General features: G+C 40.2%; 1 protein-coding gene across 1 annotated transcript; it reads left to right on the top strand.

Annotated features, from left to right (window-relative positions):
- Positions 1-3,282: 3,282 nt before the first annotated feature.
- On the top strand, positions 3,283-22,706 carry CCDC174 (coiled-coil domain containing 174). The gene is made up of 11 exons (XM_019747017.3): positions 3,283-3,433; positions 5,702-5,806; positions 6,540-6,640; positions 11,174-11,232; positions 13,243-13,420; positions 16,403-16,498; positions 17,851-17,993; positions 18,447-18,541; positions 19,074-19,206; positions 20,855-21,007; positions 22,130-22,706. The coding sequence occupies exons 1-11, from the start codon at positions 3,392-3,394 to the stop codon at positions 22,426-22,428; spliced, it is 1,404 nt and encodes a 467-aa protein (XP_019602576.3). The 5' UTR covers positions 3,283-3,391; the 3' UTR covers positions 22,429-22,706.
- The last annotated feature ends 24 nt before the right edge of the window (positions 22,707-22,730 follow it).

The following is a 22,730-nucleotide window of genomic DNA, read 5'->3' on the forward strand; positions in this document are numbered from 1 at the left end:
TAGGTCCAACCTAATCTTCTTTCACACATTGGATTTGGGCTAATTCACCCACTGCTGAGTAATTTATTATCAGAGACAGTGTGCTGCAGACAGAACAAAGGTTGAGGTGCTGCAGGCTGGATGCATGGGGGAAGAGACACATTTTTAGTGTGAGGAAACAGGATATGTAGAAAAATTGTTCATGTGGCAAAAGGGGGCCTGGACTAAATTAAACCTCTTGACTTAACCACCGATTAAAGCATTACAATAGCAGCACAGGCTACAGCCTGCAATCATGTTGCTATGAGTCTTCATGCTGGAAAATGACTGCAGGGCCCCCTTTGAAAACCAGGTTAGGTTATTATGGTTTGGTAGCCATGCTCACAGGGAAATAATTGCTGTGTGTTTCAGGAGGTCTCCTCTCTCCCTTTTTATTTAAATCACCTAGGAGATTTGACAGACAATTAAAACTCAATAAGAGATAAGAAGGAAGAAGATAATGGATTTCCCACCAGTCCCACTACCTTGGGACTCAGCAGAGGTGGGGACACACTGGAGCTCAAAACACTGAAAATATGCAGCGTTATACCACAGACTGTCACCAAGTGCATGCCTTCTGCTGCGAGAAAACTGGCACTAAGCAAAACTTCTGTATCCCTCAAGGGATGCATGCACAGCACTTTTCAGCTTGGAAACCATTTCTACTCTCTTTATCTCAAACATCCTGTGTACCCAACTGAGTATGACAACTGAAGCTCAGTGGAGCGATGTCATGGTCTCAAGGGAACTCGAGGGACACAGCTGGGATGGGTCCCAGTCTTCTTAGAGGAAATCCTATGCTTTCACCAGACTAGGGTATCCCTGCCTTCCTCTTTCTTCCCTAACATATCCAGGTCCTTTTGTGATACACTGGCCTGAGATTTGATTTAGAAGATGACACCATAGGAAGACAGCGTGCTCTGGCCAAGAACATAAGAGCTGTGGCCTCAATTTGCATACTTGGTAGAGGCCAGCAATTCCACATAGACCCAGAGATTTGGAAAGCATCAAAGGAAGAGATTTTGAGGAAACAAGATCTATGAAATATCGTTGGTGCGCCAGAAGGGCATTCTGGTCAATCCAAGATGAAGCTTTTTGTACTTCTCCAGACCTTGATGTGTTCGAGTGCTGCGGAGGGGGGTGGGATAAAGGAGACTCATTGGCTTTTTCTTAGTAGTTTAAATGGCCCTGAAGGGGATTAAAATCAGCTGGATATCACTCCATTGAATCCTTCTGATAAGGGTGACGGTACAAACCTGCCTAACAAAAATGGAGATGACAACAAGCACGCTGACAGGCGTTCTACGGAGAAAGCTAAGCTCTGGAAGTCTTCTGGGGCATCCATGGACAACTAAAATGACTTTCTAGCTGTGTCTGGCCTTACTACCAGAGTCCTGATAGGCAAGTAAACCAAAGTTCATGGTTTCTCATCTGTTTAAGGCTCTTCTTTCTTTTATATAATTCCTCTTCTAGACTTTTTTAGATGAAGTCAAGCTATAAGCGTTCCTCTCTTTACAAGTAAATAGCGTGTAAATAATTAACTGAATGTCTGAGTTATTCTTTGACTCTAGGTTCCATCACTTGCTTGCTGCAAATGCCCTTTGGGGCCTCGTTTTTCTCCACTGTAAAACAGAGAACATAGCTCCCACCTCTGAGATCATAGCAAAGGTTAAAACAGATCATCCATGAAGAGTTACACCCATGTCTGACATGTAGTAATGCTACTGCTACAATCATTATAATTTGTATCCATCTCCTATTGCTGTAATACAGTACAACCAATTTAGCAGTTTAAAACAACACAAACTTATTCTCTTACAGTTCTGGAGGTAGAAAGTCTGAAACGAGACTTACGAGGCTAAAATTTAGGTTTTAGCAGTGCTGTGTTCCTCTGGAGGCTCAATAGGAGGATTGATTTCTTTGTCTTTTTCAGTTTCTAGAGGCTGTTTATATTCCTTGGCATGTGATGCTATCATCGTGCTTCAAAGCCCACAGTGTGGCATCTTCTGATCTCTCTCACTGATTCTGACCCTTCTGCCACTCCCTTATAAGGACGCTTGTGATTACATTGGGCCCACCCAGATAATCTCCTCGTCTCAAAATCTTTAATTTAATCATACCCGCAAATTCCATTTTGCCATAGAAGGTAAAATAGTCACAAATTCTGGGGCTTAGAAGATGGGCATCTTTGGAGGGGGTCGTCAGTCTACCACAATCATTAATATTTTTATCAAGACTAACTCATTTAACTCATTAAACCCCATGAAGTAAATACTGTTTGGGGTTTGTTTTTTTTAAAGAGTTTTTATTGGGGAAGGGGAACAGGACTTTATCAGGGAACAGTGTGTACTTCTAGGACTTTTCCAAGTCAAGTTGTTATACTTTCAGTCTTAGTTGTGGAGGGTGCAGCTCAGTTCCAGGTCCAGTTGCCATTGTTAGTTGCAGGGGACGCAGCCCACCATCCCTTGTGGGAGTCCAGGAGTCCAACCGGCAACCTTGTGGTTGAGAGGACTCTCTCCAACCAACTGAGCCATCTGGCCACCCAGGAGCTGAGTGGCAGCTCATTGACTTCACTCTAGTTGTGGAGGGCTCCACTCGCTGGCCCATGTGGGAATCGGACTGGCAGTCCTGTTGCCCAGAGCTCGCGCTGTAACCAACTGAGCCACCCGTCTGCCCTAAATACTGTTTTATTCCCATTTGGAAACTGAGGCAGAGAAGTTAAGTACCTTTTCCATGCTCACATAGCCAATAAGTGGTGAAGGAGCAATTCCAACAAAGGAAGTTGGCTTCTGGAGTTCATATTCTTATAAGGTGAAGTACGTAAAGTGGCACAGAGCATATTAACGTTAGTGTTATTATTTCTACTAAGATTAATATAATAATCCTTATCTCATGTGACTTTTGTGAGAATTAAATAAATCAACGGGCAAAAATTATCAGACAGTGCCGGACATATAGCAGGTCCTCAAATGATTTAGCTCTGTCCACTTTATCTTTTTTTTCCACTACGGTATTTTCTTTCCGTCCTCCCCAAGATGGCGCCATAGTCCACACCCAATCCGTCCCTCTCAAGATGGCGCCTATCGCGCTGAAAGACATATTCGACCTTCTAAAGATGGCACCAACACTAGCCACTTCATCTGCCCTCTTCAAGATGGCCTTAGCAGTTAGCGTCAACCCCGGTCACCTACGACCTTCTCAAAATGGTGGCGGACGCATTGCACTGCATTATGACCATCTCAAGATGGCGCAAGCGTCTCAAATTTAGCGTCGCTCTTTTAACAGATACTTCCGGTTGCGCCGGAGGCAGGCGTTTGAGGCCTGCGGGGAACCTTGAAGTATTCACGTCCAGCCGGGACATTCGGGCGCGACCATGGACCGGAGGAAAAAGCCTTTGGAAGTCACGGCCTCTTCGGTGAGTGCGAGCATAGATGATGCTATGGGCTCCGAGTTCTTCCCACCCCTACCAGACAAGAATCTCGACCTAGTTTGTTTCTTAATTCGGGTCCCAGAACTGGCCTCCCTTCAAACAGGAATCCGGACCTGGCTCCCCTCCTCAGACACGCACCTGAACCGTGTCTTCTCCCTTTAAGGAGTCTCCCTGCCTTCCTCTGAGACAACCCGGCCAGCCCTCCTTGCCAGCCTGGTCTCCCTTACGGTCGGGGAGGGACGCCGGCCTGTGCTTGCTGTGCACACACATCCCCCTTCCTGGTTCTCCAATCCAGAGACCAGGAAGGTCCTTCCAGAACTTGAGAGAGTGTGACTTATTCCCCCGATCCGAGATTGCCCAGCGTCCCCAACCAGGAACTAAACAGTTGTTAAGGCTCCCATAGGATGCGGTGCCTGGGAGCTGTAAGGTCTGACATGATGTAAGCGGCTTTTTAAAAGTTAGCTACTTCTAGGAAGAAAACCTGTTCGGAGTAGTTATTTGTGCCGCTTTATATGCACTATCTTATTGACTCCTTCCAACTGCTTTAGGAGGTAGATTGAGGCCCAGAAAAATGAAAGGCTTTCCCCAGCTTACATACAGAAATCTCGGTGATAGAACTGGCTCCCTCTGTCTGGTTGACGCCAAAGCTGTTGCCTTTTCTATCGCATCAGAGCAAATTGCCTAACCTTTGATTTAATCTTGACTCTACTGCAGAGTATTAAGATGCAAGGGGAGTACTAAGGAAAATATCTAAGTGTCCCAATATTTGAGCCCCTTTTCCTTGTCTAATACTGAAGATTGGCATTAGTTATTATGTCTGAGGGTTAGGAACCAAAAAGCAACACATATTAAAGTTTACCTATCCTGACAGGTTAAAATTAGCAGTGATCATAAATGGAAATGCTATCTGGGAATTGACAATTTTCTGAGCATCTTTCCTTTTAAAATTCAAAAGTAGTTGCAGACTAGGAAAATATGTGGCTAGAAAATTGATGTGGTTAAGAGAGCTTATAAGAAAAGCTGAAAGTTTTTAATTTGTTTTTTAAATTTTAGAATATTAGGTCCTGGGATGAACGGCCCTTTTTATTATTAAAATTCCTGCCAAGGCTACTTTTAAATTGATTGCTTCCAAAATAAAAATCAGTGAACTCAGTCATTTTGATTTCCCTTAAAAGTCAGTCCGTGATGTTGTGCTTTATAAGTTGCAATTTACAAATGCACATGTGTATAAGCAGCTGTGCCTGATCCTTAAAAAAGAAACTGTCATACCCTTTTTTACAGGGTCGACACTGGTGACTGATACAGCTGAGCGCTAGCAATGGGTATTCATTCATTTGTCCTGTTCCCCTTGTCCTGCCCTTTCCCATTTTATAGCCCTGTGATTGAGTTAAACTTTCTAAAACATACTAAGACGAACTTAGAATCACTCTTATTCACTCAGTCCACTTTATTTCTGGCTGTTGAAATCTGCCTATTTTTTAAATTCAGCTCAAAGCTGCTTGTGACGGCTCTGGACAGAAGGAAATGCTCCCTTACCTGAACTTTTCTGCTACTTTCTTCCGCTCTTAATGCATTTATTGCTTCTTACTGGTATTATAAGCTATCTTTCTTATTAGATTGTAGGCTCCACTTGAGGCAAGAGTTATGTTGAATTCATGTTTCTATCTTGTTCTTCAAGGTTTAGGGCCAGGCACATACTGTGTACTCAGATAGTTGCTAAACACAGACATTTCCCTGTAGAAGTGATAAATTTTGTTGATTAAGTGAGGTTATACTTTAAGAAAAAGCCAAGAACAGTGCCAATCAGAAAGAAGGTGTTTAATAATGTTAGTTGAACTTGAATCCAAAAGATGCACACTTTAGGGCGGCCGGTTATCTCAGTTGGTTAGAGCGTGGGGCTAATAACACCAAGGTTGCTGGTTCGATCCCCACATGGGCCACTGTGAGCTGCGCCCTCCAAAAAAATAAGTAAAATAAAAGATGTAGATTTCATTTACTTTGCTTTATCACTCTTTGCCCAGAGGAAAGCCTTTGAGTATTGAAAGTTAGAGTAGAAATACATTTCCAGCAGAGCTGGGATGAAATGTGACTTGGTTTTATTTTGTACTGGGTTCTACATGTAAGCATTTAATTTTGTATCCATTTTTGTGCATTTATAGGAACTTGAAATCTTGCTTTGAGGATTATAATAACTTAGAAATCCAATCACTCATAGAATTAAATGTTTTTGTTGGTTTATTGGTTTTATTCTAGTTGGTAGACCTTAAGGCTGAACTCTTCCGAAAACAAGAAGAATTCAAACAAGAAAAACTTCTAAAAGATTCTGGAGTTTTGGGAAAACCAAAAACAACTAACAAGGTAAAAATAAGATCTAATTATCTCCACTGATTTCAAACATGGGGAATTATGCCACACTTAAGTTTTTGGAAAGTGTCTGTGGTGTCTGCTATATATAAATATTAAGGAAAAATCTCTGCCTTGTATTTGAACATCTACATGAAATGTCTTAAATATTAAAATTGAAATTAATAAGATTACTTAAAAGCACACTTTAATGCTCTAATTCTTTTGTACTTCTTTTTGGAAAAGAACATGTTATTAACAAGTGGTCTGTTGCATTCTAATGTAAGATTATCTAGTTACATAGATGTTTTAAATCTAAACAGACATATATAGTATAGAAATAATAGAAAAAATATCAAGGTCTTTAAATGTTGTGAATGGTTTTCCAAATTTTATAGGTAATGTATCTACTATTTGTATTACTGATTCTTTGTAATACATACATTTTCATTAGAGTCTTGAGTTAGGTAATCATTCAGGAGATAAAAGATAGAGAAGTAACACACTATGCAGTTGTATAAAGAAATTCTTTATACAGTTTAGGGCTCTTTTTTTTTTTTTTTTTTTCCAGTTTCAGGTTTGCCATGTACACTTTACTTGCAGGATGTAACTAGGCTGTCAAAAGATCTAATCACCATGGATTCATAACATCTAAGAGTCTCTCTCTTCTTTTTTTCTGCTGTACAAGTAGAAATGTTTTACAATCATATTTGGCGGTTCTGTTTTGTCTTTTTAAATTATTCTCCAGAAATCAAGTATCTGGAGCAAACAGAATGCAGGAGTTTCAAATAGAGCTGAGAAGGATGCCGAACAGAAGATTGAGGAACAGAAGACTTTAGACAAAGCAAGGTAAACTTGAACTCTGATAAATGTAGTTACCACTGAGGCTGCCCAAGCAAGGAAATGAAAGTGCGACCTTTACTCTTTTTGATTTACAGTTTCAATTTTTATCATTCTTGTAGCCAAATACTCTATAAATATAAAAGTATTCTAAAAATAATAGAATTTCCAGATGGATTTGTAGTCTTGAAAGAAGAAAAGACATAGCCTCAGTTTAAAGGATGAAAGTGTCCCGCTTTGAGCCTCTTTTAGACGTTAAGATTGACAACAAGTGTTTAAGAAGCATCCCCATGGGAGTGTAGTTCTGGGCTAGGTGGTATGACATTAGCATTTAGAAACTAAATTTCCCCCCCAACTTTTTAATATGAAAAACTTCAATCAACAGAATAATTGAAAGAAGAGTACAAAGAACATTTTAATACTTTTCACCTAAGTTCGCAAGTTAACATCTTTCCACATTTGCCCTCTCTCTCTCTCTCACTTTTCCACTCTCTCTCCCCCTCCCTCTCTCACATGTGTACACACCTATGTAGAGAAACTTTGTTAAATATCATGATACTTTACCTGTAAATATCTTGGCATATATCTTCTAAGAACAAGGACATTTTCCTACATAATCACAAAACCCAAGAAATTTAACACTTATAAAATAGTATTATCTATTATATGGTCCATTTTCAAATTTTACCAATTATCTTAGTACAATTATGTCCTTTAAAGTTTTGTGTTTTTTTTTTTTATTTAACCCAGGATTCAGTCAGAGATTACACGTTGCATTTAGTTGTCATATCTCTTTAGTTTCTTTTAATTTAGAACACTTTCCTTGTCTTTTTGTTGTCTCTTATGCCATTGATTGTTTTATTTCTGTGAAAAATACCATTGGAATTCTAACAGGTGTTGCGTTGAATCTTTAGATTACTTTGGGTCATATGACATTTTAACAATATTAATTCTTCTAATCCATGAGCATAGAGTATCTTTTCATTTATTTGTGTCTTCTTTAATTTCTTTCATGTGTCTTATAGTTTTTAGTGTATAGGTCTTTCACCTCCTTTTTAAAGTTTGTTTCCCAGGTATTTTACTCTTTTTAATGCAATTATAAATGGGGCTGTTTTCTTAACTTCTCTTTCTGATAGTTTGTTATTAGTATATAGAAATGTAACAGATTTTTGTGTATTGACTTTATGTCTTATAATTTTACTGAATTTGTTTATTCTAACAGTTTTTTGGTGGAGTCTTTAGAATTTTCTGTATATGAAGTGTGATTAAACAAAACGATGAATGTTTAAATAAAAAAATTTTTTTATTACAGTAAAAGATACAATGCCATTAATCCCCCTAAAAATACTCCCCCTCGCTTCAAGCACACTTATCTGATCATTCTTGCCACTTTCTGAAGCAGTTCTGGAAGTTCTCTTTCATGAGTGTCTTCAATTGTGCTGTCATAGCTGCCTCGATGTCCTGTATCATTTTGACTTTGGGGAAGAGCCAGAAGTTACATGGTGACAGATCCGGTGAATAAGGTGGATGAGGACACACCGTGATGTTTTTGACAGAAATTGCCATATACCAGAAGCGATGTGTGACATGGAGGATTATCATGATGGAGGATTATTTATGACATTCTTTAAAACACACTTTCTTTCAACCATAGCTCACACTCCACTCACTGCACCAAACAAGTTGACACTTGTCACACACTGTTATTAAGGTTTGATGGGCAGCTTCTCGTATTGAAGATCCCTGCCTTTCTGTTGGATGGCACTCGGCAGCAGCATTCACTGTATTTGTTGATCACAACGGAAAGGCTCCCTGTAACACATTGCTTCTGGTATATGGCAGTTTCTGTCAAATCAGAACATTACAGTGTGTCCTCATCCACCTTATTCACTGGATCTGGCACTGTGCGACTTCTGGCTCCTCTCCAAAGTCAAAATGACCATGAAAGGTAAATGTTTTAAATCGATTCAGGACATCAAGGCAGCCACAATAGCGCAACTAAAAACATGAAAGAGGACTTCCAGAACTGCTTCAGAAAGTGGCAAGAACGATGGGATAAGTGTGTTTGAAGCAAGAGGGAGTATTTTGAGGGGGATTAATGTCAATGTGTCTTACTGTAATAATTTTTTTTTAAATTTAAGCATTCACCGTATTGTTTGATCACACCTGGTATATCACGTCATCTGCAAATAATGACAGTTTTACTTCTTTCTGACTTGGGTACTTTTTATTTCTTTTCTTGCCTAATTACTCTGGCTAGGACCTCCAATACTATGTTGAATAAAAGTGGCAAGAGTGGGTATCCTTGTGTTGTTCTTGATTTAGTGGACAGCTTTTAGCTTTTCACCACTGAGTATGATGTGATCTATGGGCGTATTCTTTTATTACTTACTCTGTATAACAGAGTTTTGCTTGGTACTTTGCTGTGACTTTTCTATCTAGTAACTTTTTATGTATTACTTTGGTTTCACTGTGCTTGTGAGGAGTCAAGTCTGTCCATAATCTGCAGGACTTCTGCGTCTCTCCAAAGCTCAATACAGACAGACAGTTCCATGAGGGTGTAAGGCCTTCAGCAAGTTGCTTGTCCATTAAGATTCTCTTTATCTATGAAGTGAGGTGGTTAGTACGTAGTTCAAGAAGTCTTCTGGGGGATTAAAGGAGAGACGTAGTATCTGGTACATAGTGGGTTCCAGATAAGTGTCCCATACGCTTGCCCTCTGAATTCCATCTTCCTTACTCAAGACTAAAAAAATTGTTCTTTAAGTCACCAGTAACTTCCTCATCTACTAAATCCAGTGGCCATTTCTCTTACATCTTCCTTGATCTCCGTTATTCATTTGTAGTTTCATCTGCCATCTTAAAACTGTCTTCTTCCTGTTAACACTGCATTTAGACTTCTTACCCTTTTCCATGTGCTCTTGTCCCTGCTTGTCCCTGCCTATTTTGTATCACTCTCTCCTTTCTCAACACCCTCTACCATACTGGTCTCTCTTTGATCACGTGAAGCTCACTCTCATTTCATCTTTCTTCTCCCTGACTTGCTTTCTGCCCCCTGATCCTCCCATGATTGGCTTCTACTTGCTGTACAAGTCTTTGCTCAAATGCCGCCTTCAGAAAAGTTTCCCCTAACTGCCCGATCTGATGTAGTGTTCTGCCCAGCTTCTCTGTCCTGGAAGCGTGTTTGGTTTTTTAAATTTTTTAGTTTTATTTTCACTAAAACAATAAGATCCTATGATGACAGCTTGTTACATTAAGCTCCCTCCAAAACAGAGTAACTTAACCTGTTCCAAGTTGAGCACTCAATGCATGACAAAGGGCCTCCCTTGGTGAAACCTGCTGTGACTTCCTCCCCGCCACAGCACTTGTTTACTGTCTGAAATTCTCTTTTTCATTGATTGATTTATTTTTTCCCCCTAGAATGTAAACGTCATGAGAGCTGGGTCTGTGTTGTTCTCTGCTGAGTCCTCAGCACCTAAAACAGTGCTTGGCATAAAGGAGGCATGTAGTCAGTACTTGCTGAATGAATGTGTAAAATGGAAGCAGAATTTTTCTGACACAGATGGTGGAGATAAAGATGACACACTGATGCTTTACGTGTGTTACTAATTAATCATTACAACCCTGAGAGGCAGTGCTGTTTTGTCATCTATTAGGAGGTGGGAATTGAGGTACAAGAGAAGTTAAGTAACTTTTTTCAGCGCACACGGCCATGTGATCAAGGGGCTTTATTGCTTTTGGATGCCATTAGAAATGAAATTTTCCATTGATATTAAGTATGATCCTTTACAAGCGAAAGCTCAGGTGACCTCTTTGGGGCTCTTTCCCATTATTTCTAGGATAAAATGTGGCTAGAATAAAGAATTGCCAGCCGTCTTACCTTAAGTGGGTCTGGGGCCACTAAAAAATAAATGTCACCGGAATTAACGTGAGCAGAGGGGCTGCTGTATTGATGTTTGTTTTTTATTAGCTGTGCGTCATGAATAAATTATTCATGTTCTGTATAAAACACATATTGCCACCTTTTTAACAGATTTATAAGAAGTTGATCTGTCGCTCCTTTAGAGAAAAACCTGCTAAGCTGTGGGTGACCAGGTCCCTTATATGAAAACAATAATACAAAGGGTTTGCATCGAATTTGGTGATCTACTTGGAAGATTGCAGATAGAACATGTTTTTGTTTAGACATCTCTCTTTCTTTGTGGTATTTAATTTAAGTTGCATTTGGCATTTAAACTAAGTTAGAATTGTAATTCGTTCATTTATTCATTCCTCAAATACTGATTGAGCACCTTTATGTGCCAGGTATTGTTTTAGGCACTGGGATACATCATGAGTAAGAGAAACATGGGCTTACGTTTTGATGGCAAAGCAGATGTGGCTGGGTCTGAGGGTCCCCTCAGAGTGGGGAAGCCAGTTCTGGTTGTGGCTGCCTGGTTGTAAAGCTGGGCCTCTTGGGCTGTAGCAGTGAGGCCGAGGGCGGGGCAGCCTTACCAGGGGCGGCAGTTCCACAACATTTCTAATACTTGTCCTGTTTTCTCCTAGGGAGAAATTGGAAGAAAAAGCTAAATTGTATGAAAAAATGACTAAAGGAGACTTTATAGGTAAATAACAATAATTTATTTACACTTCTTTATTTTCTGTAATTTATACAGCCCTATGCTATTTCATTATTCATTAATAACTGTAAGATTAGGGAGAAATTTTAAAAAATCAAGTTGATTATTTTCTGTGCCAGAGATAAGAAAATCATCAGTAGTTTTCCAGTTGCACAGTGGGACTCAGGCACATGTTCAGTGCTGTGCGGGGACAAACAAGTACAATATAAGCCAGATCCTCTGCCCCTGCCCTCAAGGCAAGGGGTGTCACCAGTGGAGGGACATGGCACAGAACAAAGCAAAGTTAGAAAACGAGGTCTAAATAGGCCACAATTGTGAACAATTACAGCTGTGTTAAAAAACTGGGAGGAATTATGGTTATATAAGGGTGCTAAAGTTAAGTTTCCTGTTCCCTATTTTTCTCTATTTTCTGTTATTTCTGTGATGTGCTTATGATTGTTTTTAAAATAATAAAAAAAGATCCCCGTTTTCTCATACTGCCCAGAAAAAGAAAACCCAACCTATAGTTAGACAATAGTAGGAGAGCTTTTACAAAGCAGTGCATATTTCATTTGCCCAAAGGTATACGTGGAAGTCTTCAGAGAGAAGACGGCTCTGATATGGGTCTTAAAGGCTTTGGAGAGCTGGAGAAAGGGATTCTGCAGGGGGAGAGTTGTGAGAGCAGATCAGCAGGGGGACCAGAGGGCCAGAGGTGGCAGGGCCCAAGGGGCTGGGAAGTGAGGCAGCAGGAGAGAGGCAGGCGGGACCCCAGTCACGGGCTGCCCACCAAAGCCAGCTCCCTCTTCTCAGACAGCAGGACTGCGTTCCCTGCGTGGCAGGAGGCCCAGCTTGGGAAGGTCAGGTACTCTCAAAGCTGGGGGCCGTGGGAGAGGCGTTGCCTTCCTTCTGAGGAAGCCGCAAAGTGGCCAACGAGGAGGCCTCACTGTTAATTGGTCTGGTAACTCAGCTCTGGGAAAGGACATCTCTTTCCCATGGGAGATATTTTGTGACTTTTTAAAAAAATTATTGTTTGGGAAAGACTTTATTTAAAAAAAAAAAATTCAGGCTTTACTTGCCTTGTTAATAATACAGAAATGAGGTCCAAAGGAGTTTGCCTGTAGATGTGCAGATTTGGGTTTGTCCAAACCACAGGCCCACCTCCCGATAGGCATATTGGACTTGCATGTTTGGCAAAATTAAGTTTTGGAGATTCAGTTTTTCTCCACTGTACAGTGGAGTAACACCAGCACCTGGTAATAGGGAACCTAATATCTATTCCATCTCAGAGAAAAAGACTCAAGACTATCTTAAATCCTGCATAGTGAAACTTCACGTAAACATTATTTGTAAATACATCAGTATACTGGGTTAAGTTAAATTGAAGTCATGGGTTGCTGTGTTTTAGCTTAAATAGAACATAAGCCCTGAGGGCAGATAGCATCTTACACATCTCTGTATGTCTTCCAGACCCTGGCACCCTGTCTTGCCTGAAAGTGGTGTTCATTGGATTGAAAAGAATTCAAATGACTTCTTTTACCTCTATTATGACCCTTAAAACACTTAACCATACCACAATAATATAATTAGGATTAAGTGATGCAGCCTCTCTGATTAGAGAGGTGTATTACCTATAATAATCCAGGTCTATTGTCCTGGTCCGATGACAAAGAGAAGTGTAGTTCTACTTCTGTTTACATAATTGGCTGTATGAGTCTCTTGAAATCAAATGATTTTATTTTCTAAAATTACATACTGAGACAGTATTGCTTACGCAGTATATTTGACAAGGCAGCAGAAAACTAGGCTTTTTAAAGATTTTTTGCATGGTGTGTGTTTCCGATCGTCTATTTACAGCTTCCCTGTCAGGTCTCCAGGTGGCTCCACCCTTCGTTCAGAGGGTGGAAGCATCAACTAGTGAACTGTCAGGGGCATGGAGCCACCCAGTGACTAATGTGACTGCTTCATATCAATTCTTCTTTGATGTCAAGACTCTGACAATTGCTTTTTATGTCCTAGATGAAGAAGTGGAGGATGTGTACCTTGTGGATTTCACACAGAAGCTCATCGACAAACACAAAGAAATGGAGGCGTTTGGTGCCAGTAGAGATTCTATAAAGGCAGCAGAAAGAGACGATGATGAAGAAAATATTTCTGACAAAGATATACCTCCTCCCCAGGATCCCAGTGAAGAATGGTTGGTGATATTACATGATTTGATCGTACTAACATTGTCAAGCTTGTGTTTACTTTTTGAGAATGATTTTGTTTGGTTATGATCAAACCATTTCTCTTTATTCTTCCTCTGTTTTCTTTCTTTTGAGACTCCACTTTAAGTAAGATGTGATTTACCGATGTAGAAACAGTAGCGCCAGTGAAGAAATAATTACAAATAAAGACTGAGAGCTCTTGCCATGTGCCACGCACTGTGCCAGGCTCAGGAGGTATTGATACGCCTGTTTCATTGACGTGAAAGAGTTGTTTAAGCAGAGCATGTTCCTTTGTTACCTGGGCTGCTGCCTCACCCATGTCTTTATTCAGATGTCATGGAGAGCTGTTGTCTAGGTAGTTGGCGATCTCTGGTTCCAGTAAGCCTTACTCTGGCTGTGACATTGTTTGGCAGTACGGATAGTCTAGTAGGCATCATAGACCTTGGACCTGGAAAACACAAGCTCCAACTGTCCTGGCAATGATGTGACCTTGATCAAGTTCTCACCTCTCTGAGGCTCAGTTTCTTCACCTATAAGGCAGGGATGGCAGTCCCTACTTCCTCTGATGGTTTACCTTAGACTCCCTAAAGGAAGTAAGAGTAGCTAGGATACCCAAGAAACTGCCATCTGTGGAGTATAAGCAGACATTTTGTAAATATTTTATTACTGAAATTATTCTGGATTTTACCTACATGTAGGTGAATGATGGGGAAACCAAGCTAGTCTTTTCTTTACAAAGAGACCAGTGTGTCAATATGTAAAGAGACCAGAATACAAATTCCATTCTAATCATTTCCTCTACTTAAGACGTTGTTTAGAAACTTGTTCATACATGCTTAAAATTGGGCAGAGATGCACTGATGCTATGAAAATGTCCTGGGAATAACTCTGCCTGCCCACCCTCCTGCCTGGGCAGAGCCCACCTGTCTTTTCAAGATTCAGATCTCCTCCTCCTCATGGGGTTTTGGTCAGGAACTGTTTAGGATTGTTTGCAGCATTTGTTGACTTTTGTCAGCCTTGGGCCCTTTGGGCAGGAATCCTTTATGAGCTGAAAAGAGCAGACCCGACTGCTGTGGAGCGCAGAGTATGTGCTTCTTACCCCTGAGGGTGTCCACATTGATCCAGATAAAACATTCGCCTTGGAATAGAACGGATGTCTTCTTACCTACCTTCTAAAAACTAACATCTGGAGGAGGTTATCTGGCTGCATGTTTGCTATAAGCAACTAAAAGAGTCTCATTCAGTCTCTTCTGTGAATGCTGCTTCATTGTAAGTGATTTATCCCTCGTCTGAACTCTGGTAGCACTTCCTGCTCCTTTGGGTCTTACCTTTTCTTTATTATTGACACATAACTAGCTTCGTTAACAGAAAGAAATTTGAGGCAAACTTTTGGTACTTTTAATATCCTGTCTGCTGTTAGTAAGCATTTCATGGGCGTATCCCTTAACTTCCCCCAGAGCCCTTTGAAGATGGCACGACTGAGCCCTCTGGTGTTTCTCTGGTACCTCAAGTAATTGCTTCTCGGAGTGCTTACTCAGTGATTGCTCATTACGTAGAGCACTTGCTGACGACTGTCTTGCCATTTCTATTTTGATGGGATCTGTATGTTTTGGAGGCCGCTAGAAATAGAAAAGCCTGTGATTGCTTTTTGTAGCAGAAATCTCGTCTCCTTTGAAAAGTTTAATGTCTTTTTTTTTCTTTCTTATTAATGCTTTATGATTACAAGCAATTTGTCAGTGATTTGAAGAGTTTGGAGGGCAATTGAAGGTGTCTCAAAGCCACCGTATGGTGAAGGAAGACACAATGCAAGCAGTTCTGACACTTCTTTTGTTTTTAAATTAGGCTCTAGAATTGTAACTACTTGTAAAATCCTTTCTGTAGTTAAATTCCAGGTGGTGGAAAATCTTTCTGCAAAAATACTGTACATAATTACTCAGACCATCTGGCTAGATGGTTTTCTTTCTCCATTCATTAAAAAAAGATGAAGAAAAAGAAGGAGTAAACTGCTTTCTTCAGTTGGAGGTTTTATTTCTTGTGGTAATCAGCTTTAGGACTATAGCAATGGATTCCCATTCAGGTTTTAAATCATGGGCTGAAGTTGGACTCAGCATGTGTGAGAGGAAAGAAATTGCCACAAAAGCACAGCCATATATATGCATGGGACTCTGACTGAGTTGTGTTTTCAGCACCCTGTTAAAGGCTATGTGAAATTCCCTGCCCATAATTAAAAAAAAAAAAAAAGAAAGAAAGGAAAAAAAATCTATTGCATTATAATGCAAATGAAATGTTTTCCATGAAAATCTGCCCATATTTCCGGTTGTGAGACATCAAAGTATTTCATTTGCTTTGCTGTCTGCCTGACTCCTCTAACTAGTTTGGGCAAGATTAGGAAAGAGGAACTAAGGGTAAAAGCAGGCTGGCCTGCTGGTGAGGTGCTTTTGTTTTACAAAGTGTGTTACTTAGCTTCCTCCTAGTTAAAAAGAGTCCCCAAAATACCATGATGTATATTAAGAAATAAATTTCTAATTCGTTGGGAAGAATTTTACCAATTAGAAGAAATAAAGGAAAAAATAAAATGTCAGATTTGGGAAGCCTGAGGAAATAAGTTGAGAGTCTGGTCCAAAGCAAAGTTATTATGATGCTAATAAAATATTTGGAATTGTCTAAACCAGATTAAAATAAATTCTGAGATATTGCAGCAAAAGTCTGTACAGGTATTTCTCTTTGAAATCAGAAATGCACATGATCAATCATTTTCTACAGTTTCTAAAACTAAGATTTAATAAAAGGCACAATGTATTTATCATGTGTCAACTTTTAACTTAGAAAGCATGTTCTTATCAGTGGTCTCTCAGATTGAGGGGTGTTTTGGTAGTGAGGCCTACATTAAGTTTTTTACTGCGCGCCAACTCCCTAACTTAGGGAACCATATGTCGTGTATAACGCCTTCTTCAAATTTTTTATTTCAGGGTGGATTACGTGGATTCTTTAGGGCGATCCCGGCGCTGCATGAAGAAGGATTTGCCGCATCTGCTGGAGATGGATAAAAATCTTCAGGGGAGACTGTAAGTGTGTTATACGCAAAGCTTTGCCCAGGTCTGAAATGCAGACACTGGGATAGTTTTGTGGGTGAGGCTGTTTTCAGTTAATTATCTTTGGTGCTTCAGTAAGGAGATCTTTTTTTAATGTGTAAGAATATTTGCTGAAGCACTTTTTCTCGTAATCCACACTCAGGGAACAACCTGAACGGATGACCCATATTGTGTAGCTACTGAAGGATGAGTTAGAGCTCTGTTACAAGCACGCCACAGAGTACTGTGGGTTCAGTTCCAGGCCACCGCCATAAAGCAAATATCACAAGAAAGCGAGTCACATGAATTTTATGGTTTGCCAATGCATATAGAAGTTATGTTTACACTATATTATAGTCTAGTAAGTGTAATAATAGCATTATGTCTACAAAAAGCAATGTATGTACCTTAACTAAAAAATACTTATTGCTAAAAAATGCCAACCATCACCTGAGCCTGTTGGAAAAATGACACCAATAGACTGGTTGCCACAAACCTTCAATTAAAAAAAACACAAAAACTCAATATCTGCAAAATACAGTAAAGTGCAGTGCAGTAAAGCAAGGTATGCCTATAATTGGAAGGATGTCTAATTACAGAGTAACAAATATGGAATAAGCCTAATCTAAACCAACCAACAAATCTGTGGAGAAAGGTGTTTAAGAATGTACACTTGGTTATCCCACAGCAAGCGGAGGCAGGGAGGTAGTTAGCTTATTTACTTTTTCTTTATACATCTGTGCATTTTGAAGTAAGGGCCTTATATTAGATTGTTTTTCCTGTGTGGCCTAAGACACACCTAAGAGATAACTTGCTAAGACATCCCAGGGAATAAAATTCCCCTCACCAAGAGCAGCTTTTGTGTGGAAAGTGTTGGGAGAAGGTCCATCTTGTCCAAGTCCTCCAGGTTCAGTTGGGCCTGTGCTTGGCACAAAGGAAGAAGTGCAGAAGCCCCGAGCCATCGGACAGGACACAAGGCACTGGCTGGGCCTCAGCGTTATGCATTTTCCTTGCCCTGCACAAGAGCCGATCCAGAGAAGGCCTGCACTTGCTCCCTCCCTGGGCTGCCTCCCTCTTTTCAATCCAGGACCAGGGTAGGAAGGGAAGTGGTTTGTCTTGAGTGCGGGCAAGATTCCGTTATGCTAATGTCACAAGTCAGCTGCTTGATTTAAGAAAGGTGAAAATACTTTTTGCGATTTCCCAGTGGTATGGTGGGTCAGAAACCTCTGTAAGAAACTGTCCTCTGTATCAACTGGAATTACTTATCCATGATCCAACTGACTGAACTGAAGCATTGCTGTCTCAGCTCTTATCTAAAGATAGTTTTTGCTCTATTCTCCTATCAGTTTTGTTAGTGCTGCTAATGAAAAAACCTTGCTATCTGAAGATATGAGAAAAGAACTTCAGCGCCAGCAATGGGAGGAAGAAGAAAGGGAGGCCCTGAAAAGGCCAATGGGGCCCATACATTATGAAGACATTCGTGAAAATGGTATAATCATCTTGCAGCTTTTAAATCTTTTTTTTATGTTGAACTAATGGCAAGCATAAAGGGAAGTATTCATAAAGTAGTAGTTCTTACATAGAAATAAAAGATTCTGCTTTGGAAATTGAAAATATTCCCTTTGTTCACTTCATAGCCTAAAAAGTACTCGTATTGGGAATATCTTCCTAACAGAGGGTCTATTAATCCAAGAGTGTGTTCCCCAAGAGAAGTGGAGACAGCCTATGACTAAAAATTAATGAATTTTTGTTATGTTTATCACTTGGAAAACAGAATTAAAACTATTTCTAACTTGTTGTTTTGCTTAGATGCCTTAAAAAACAATTGTGACAAATATCACTGTGTTTCTTTTTGCCAAGTTTCTTGTAGGATATTTGGCCTGAGTGTAATTTACTGATCGGGGAAATCTATAATCTTTTGGATAATTTTGACTTTTTTCAGAGGCCCGGCAACTTGGTGTTGGATATTTTGCCTTTGCCCGAGATAAAGAGTTAAGAAACAAACAAATGAAGACTTTAGAGATGCTACGTGAGCAGGTACAAATTAAATTCAGAGTTTATGTTAAGAAGGATTTGAGAAGTTGGTTTCTTGTTGGAGCATACTGCATAGAAAATTAATTAGAAATTTAAATTGATATTCAGAAAGCAGTTATAGGTTCCGTAAAGGTAATTGCCATATGATTTTGGTGTTTCAGACTTTAAGATGATAGCTGCTCAGAAGTAACCTGTATAACGTTGATGTCTTAAGTTTGGTTTCAGCTGGGGTACTTTTGGAGTGGCCTGGGGGACAAAATAGAAAGTTGTTTACGGGATTAAGGAGTAGAACAGAATTGGTTGGTTTTCTTGAACGTTAAGCCTTCAAGGATCTCTGTGAACTCGTACTGAAAACATCAGAGGGCTGTGTAAGAGTATTTCATGGGTCTTCATTTTGAAGATCTCAAGGATAGCTTCTTAGAGGTGGCATGAAATCAATTAGTGTATTTTTAGAAATAAAATTAATTATTTCTTCCTTTTAAAGAGAAATATGAATTTGACTTAAAGCAGATTTCTAATTTTCTGTTCTCCTCAGACAACAGATCAGAGAACAAAACGAGAAAACATAAAGGAAAAGCGAAAGGCTATGTTAGAAGCTAGACTTGCCAAACTCCGACAAAAAAAGATGAAAACATCAAAAGAAGATGGAACGGAAGAAGAAAAGAGAGGTATGTCATGGCTCATGTTTCTAAACTTCAAAAGGAAAGATTTGAGTTCCATTGATGTCTCAATGATAGGACTGGCAGTATGGAAGTTAGCCACTTAGTTTTATTCTCTAAGCAAGCACCTTTGAAGTACTGCCAGGAGCAGTTTTTACAATCAAAGTGATGTGGATTGACACTCCAAGGAATATTTTTAGGTTATAGATCAGGTAATTAACAGTACATTGTGTCACTTCATAGAATTGAATGGTTTAGTAACTAAGACTTAGTTTAGTGGTGTACATACATGTTTTAAACCGAATTTTTTTGTGTGGCTTCGGTTTTTGTTGGTTATTATATATTAATTTATTTTAAAGAAGAAGTACATTCACAGAGTCAGATAATAAAATAAAGAATTTACATATACGATTATGGACAGCTTACCAATGTTAAAACACTTGGAAACACTGTTAAGTGTTATGGTCAAATAGCTCATTATATGAGTTAATGCTGGTCCAGGCTAAATTGCCATGACAAAGAGACCTCTACATAGATTGCCTCAAACAGGGGAGGTCTACATTTCCTTTTAACACTTCAGAGGTGGTAGGTGTCCAGGCAGGTGGTAGCTCTGCCCCAGATGGCCACCAGTCCCCAGCGTCCTCCTGTCTTGCTGTCACTGCCATCCCCTAGAGGGTTGCTCCCAACTGCACAGTCAGAGCTTGCTCCCCAGAGCTTGTTCATGATCCAGCACTGGGGACAGGGGCAAGAGGGGAGGGGAACCAGTTTCCTTTTTAGGAATGTGAGTCAGAAGTCACACACAGCCTATGTGTTTACATCCCACTGGCCAGAACAAAGCCATGGGCCACCCCCGATGCAGGGGAGGCTGGGGAATGGTATCTCTAGAGAAGTGCCATGTATACAACTGAAACGGGGGGGCTTTCTGGTCCCAAAAGGAAGAAGGGGCGTGTGGGTGTTAGGGGCATATAAAGCCTCTCCAGTCCTCACAGAAGCCATGGGCTAAGCCATGGGCTATTTTCTAATTCTGCACACAATTTCAGTTTAGCTTTGAACGGAAACCAGAAACATTTATGAATTGGAAAATCATCAGTTTAGTTTCATATAAATGCTGTCTCCCTGTAACATGTTAAACTTTGTATATTGTTTCTTTATTTTTGTTCTACTCCTGAACATCTGTCATTTGCCACCAATGTGTTTTAAAAAATCCATTTCCTTTTAAAGTATGGCCAAAATTGAATAGCCTACAGCTTGCTGCCACCCTGAGTTCCCTTGCTTTGTCTGAGACCCTTACTTTAGTTAATTGGAGGATTTCTGGTCCTTCGACTATTGGTCTGGGGAAACACAGAGACTTTGAAATCCATCCAACGTGGGTTTGCGCCCTGGGTCTTGTCACTCTACCTGTATAGCCTTTCTGAGCTTAATTTTCCTCATCGATAAAATGGGGATAAAATGGGGATACCAATACTGACTTTACTTGGGTTGTAACAGAATTAAATGAACTATTGTATATAAAGTACTTAGCCCGTTGCCTGGGACATAATAGGTGCTCAGTAGATACTGGTTATTTTACTCTTAGGATTAGCATATTCTATTTAAAAAAATGTTTTTAAGTATCTTTAAACTTTATTATAATGAAGTATTCTTTTGCAAAATACAGATGGAGATGTTATTGGGCCTTTGCCAGCAGAACCAGAGGCCGTGCCGACTCCGCACGTTGCCGTCCAGAACAGCAAAGTAGAAGTCATCATTCAGGAGAGGAAGGATACCAGGCCCGGGGTGCCGCACGTCCGGGAGTGGGACAGAGGAAAAGGTAAGGAGCGTGGGCTCCACGGCGTGAAAAGCGTCAGTGATGGGCCCTGCAGGAATTTTCTGGTTCTGCTGATCCGAGTGTGAGTCGTAGTGGTCCTTTGAGCCTTAAGGAATTCTTCACATCCTTGAACTTGTTTCTTCCCAATACCCAGCCAGTAGCCATTTGTAAACAGGGGCACTGGAAAGGGCGATTACAAAAGATCAGGGTTCACAAGGCATCGTGTTGAAAGGACGAGGTTTTTTTCTTGTTTTTGTTTTTGTTTTTAAGAAGCTCTTGGGGAAAATTTTCTGAAATTCGTGCTGCCCTCATGTGGTTTTGCAGCTTTGGAATGCCATTTCTCAGGAACCACTTTTAAAATCTTATGAAGGTTTAGTATTTTAATGTATTCTGTGTTTTTAGCAGTCTCTTTTATGTTCAGTTGAAATGGTCTGCGTGTCAGTGTGTGTATCTGGATTCATATATGGTTCCATTGGGTTGTACCAAATATTCTGAAAATTTTTTTCTGTAAATACTCCATGGTGCCCATAGCAGCCTCTCTTTGGAAGAAGACTTACGTTTTATGCCTTTTTGAAAGAGGTTGTGTCAATACTACATTAGCTTGTGCTGTTTGGGCTGATGAGATCCAAAACTAAAGTAAAAGGTACACAAATAGGTTAGTGCCTTTGGTAAGTGTGGCTGTTAGAAATAGAGGTGAAATACCAACTTAGATTTGGACAGTCTCCTTCTGTCTTCTAAAACTCAAAGGACAACATTTGTGTTTGCTGTGAAGACCTATAGCATCGTGTCAAACAAGGGTCTTGAGTGTTTAATTTTTCTGAAGTTCTCTCTCAAATGTAATTTTAGTGCCTTTTTGGCTATGTCTCCAGGGCCTTCCAGCCTCCTCCACAGAGCCTTCCTCGAATCTTTGCCTTTCTGGAAGTAGTCATACCTTTAGCCTGGTTCCTCATACTCTTGTAGGAGTTACCTGTGCCTCATATTGTGGCTTCGTTGTTGCTGTCCTTGTTCTCCAGAGAATGTGAGGTGGCTTTTAAAAAATACACACAATAACCGAAAAGTAATAACAATTAAGATTCAACTGATTCAATAGTCAGTTCTAATGATACTCTTTCTTATTTTTACTAGAATTTTCCTTTGGGTACTGGTCAAAGAGGCAGTCAGATCTCCGGGCTGAGAGAGATCCTGAGTTTGCCCCACCGTCGGATTACTTTGTGGGTCAAAAGAGAACTGGCTCTTTCTGTAGCCAGACATGGAGCAGACCTGCACCCGCACAGGAAGACCCAGAGCGGTACCCTGGCCAGAGCGGTGACCCCAGCTGTTCACATACGTCATCCACTCCTGCTCCCAGCAGCTCACCACAAGCCTCCACGGTCACGTTCGAAACTCTGGATGATATGATATCATATTATAAACAAGTGACATGAACTTAAACATTGTGACCTGGGTCCCTACTGTTGATGGTGCCTGCCTCTCCCAGAGTGCGGAAAGTATCTTTAGGGACTGAGTTGTAACTTTTTCTTCCTGTCCTTTCCCTAGAAGACACAGATCGGATTTGTCAACAAGGAAGAAAGTGAACGGTACTATGGGCAATCTTTGGCCACTTGGCTGTTCATGTCTTTCTAATTGCTATGGAAACATATTCATCTGTACTTCCATGTAAGCTGTGATGGAGTAGAAATACTCTGTAACATTTGACACCGCGGAGCTTGTAATCCTGGTTTTTTTT

The sequence above is a fragment of the Rhinolophus sinicus genome, chromosome 5 (assembly GCF_057876585.1).
Source record: "Rhinolophus sinicus isolate RSI-liver-muscle chromosome 5, RSI-T2T, whole genome shotgun sequence".
Taxonomy (NCBI): Eukaryota; Metazoa; Chordata; class Mammalia; order Chiroptera; family Rhinolophidae; genus Rhinolophus; species Rhinolophus sinicus.

Bases quoted from the DNA above. Each gene is read 5' to 3' on its own strand.
- CCDC174 (XM_019747017.3), top strand. From the start codon at position 3,392: ATGGACCGGAGGAAAAAGCCTTTGGAAGTCACGGCCTCTTCG. The intron at 3,434-5,701 runs GTGAGTGCGAGC...GTTTTATTCTAG, and splicing joins TGGAAGTCACGGCCTCTTCG to TTGGTAGACCTTAAGGCTGA. The intron at 21,008-22,129 runs GTAAGGAGCGTG...TATTTTTACTAG, and splicing joins GGAGTGGGACAGAGGAAAAG to AATTTTCCTTTGGGTACTGG.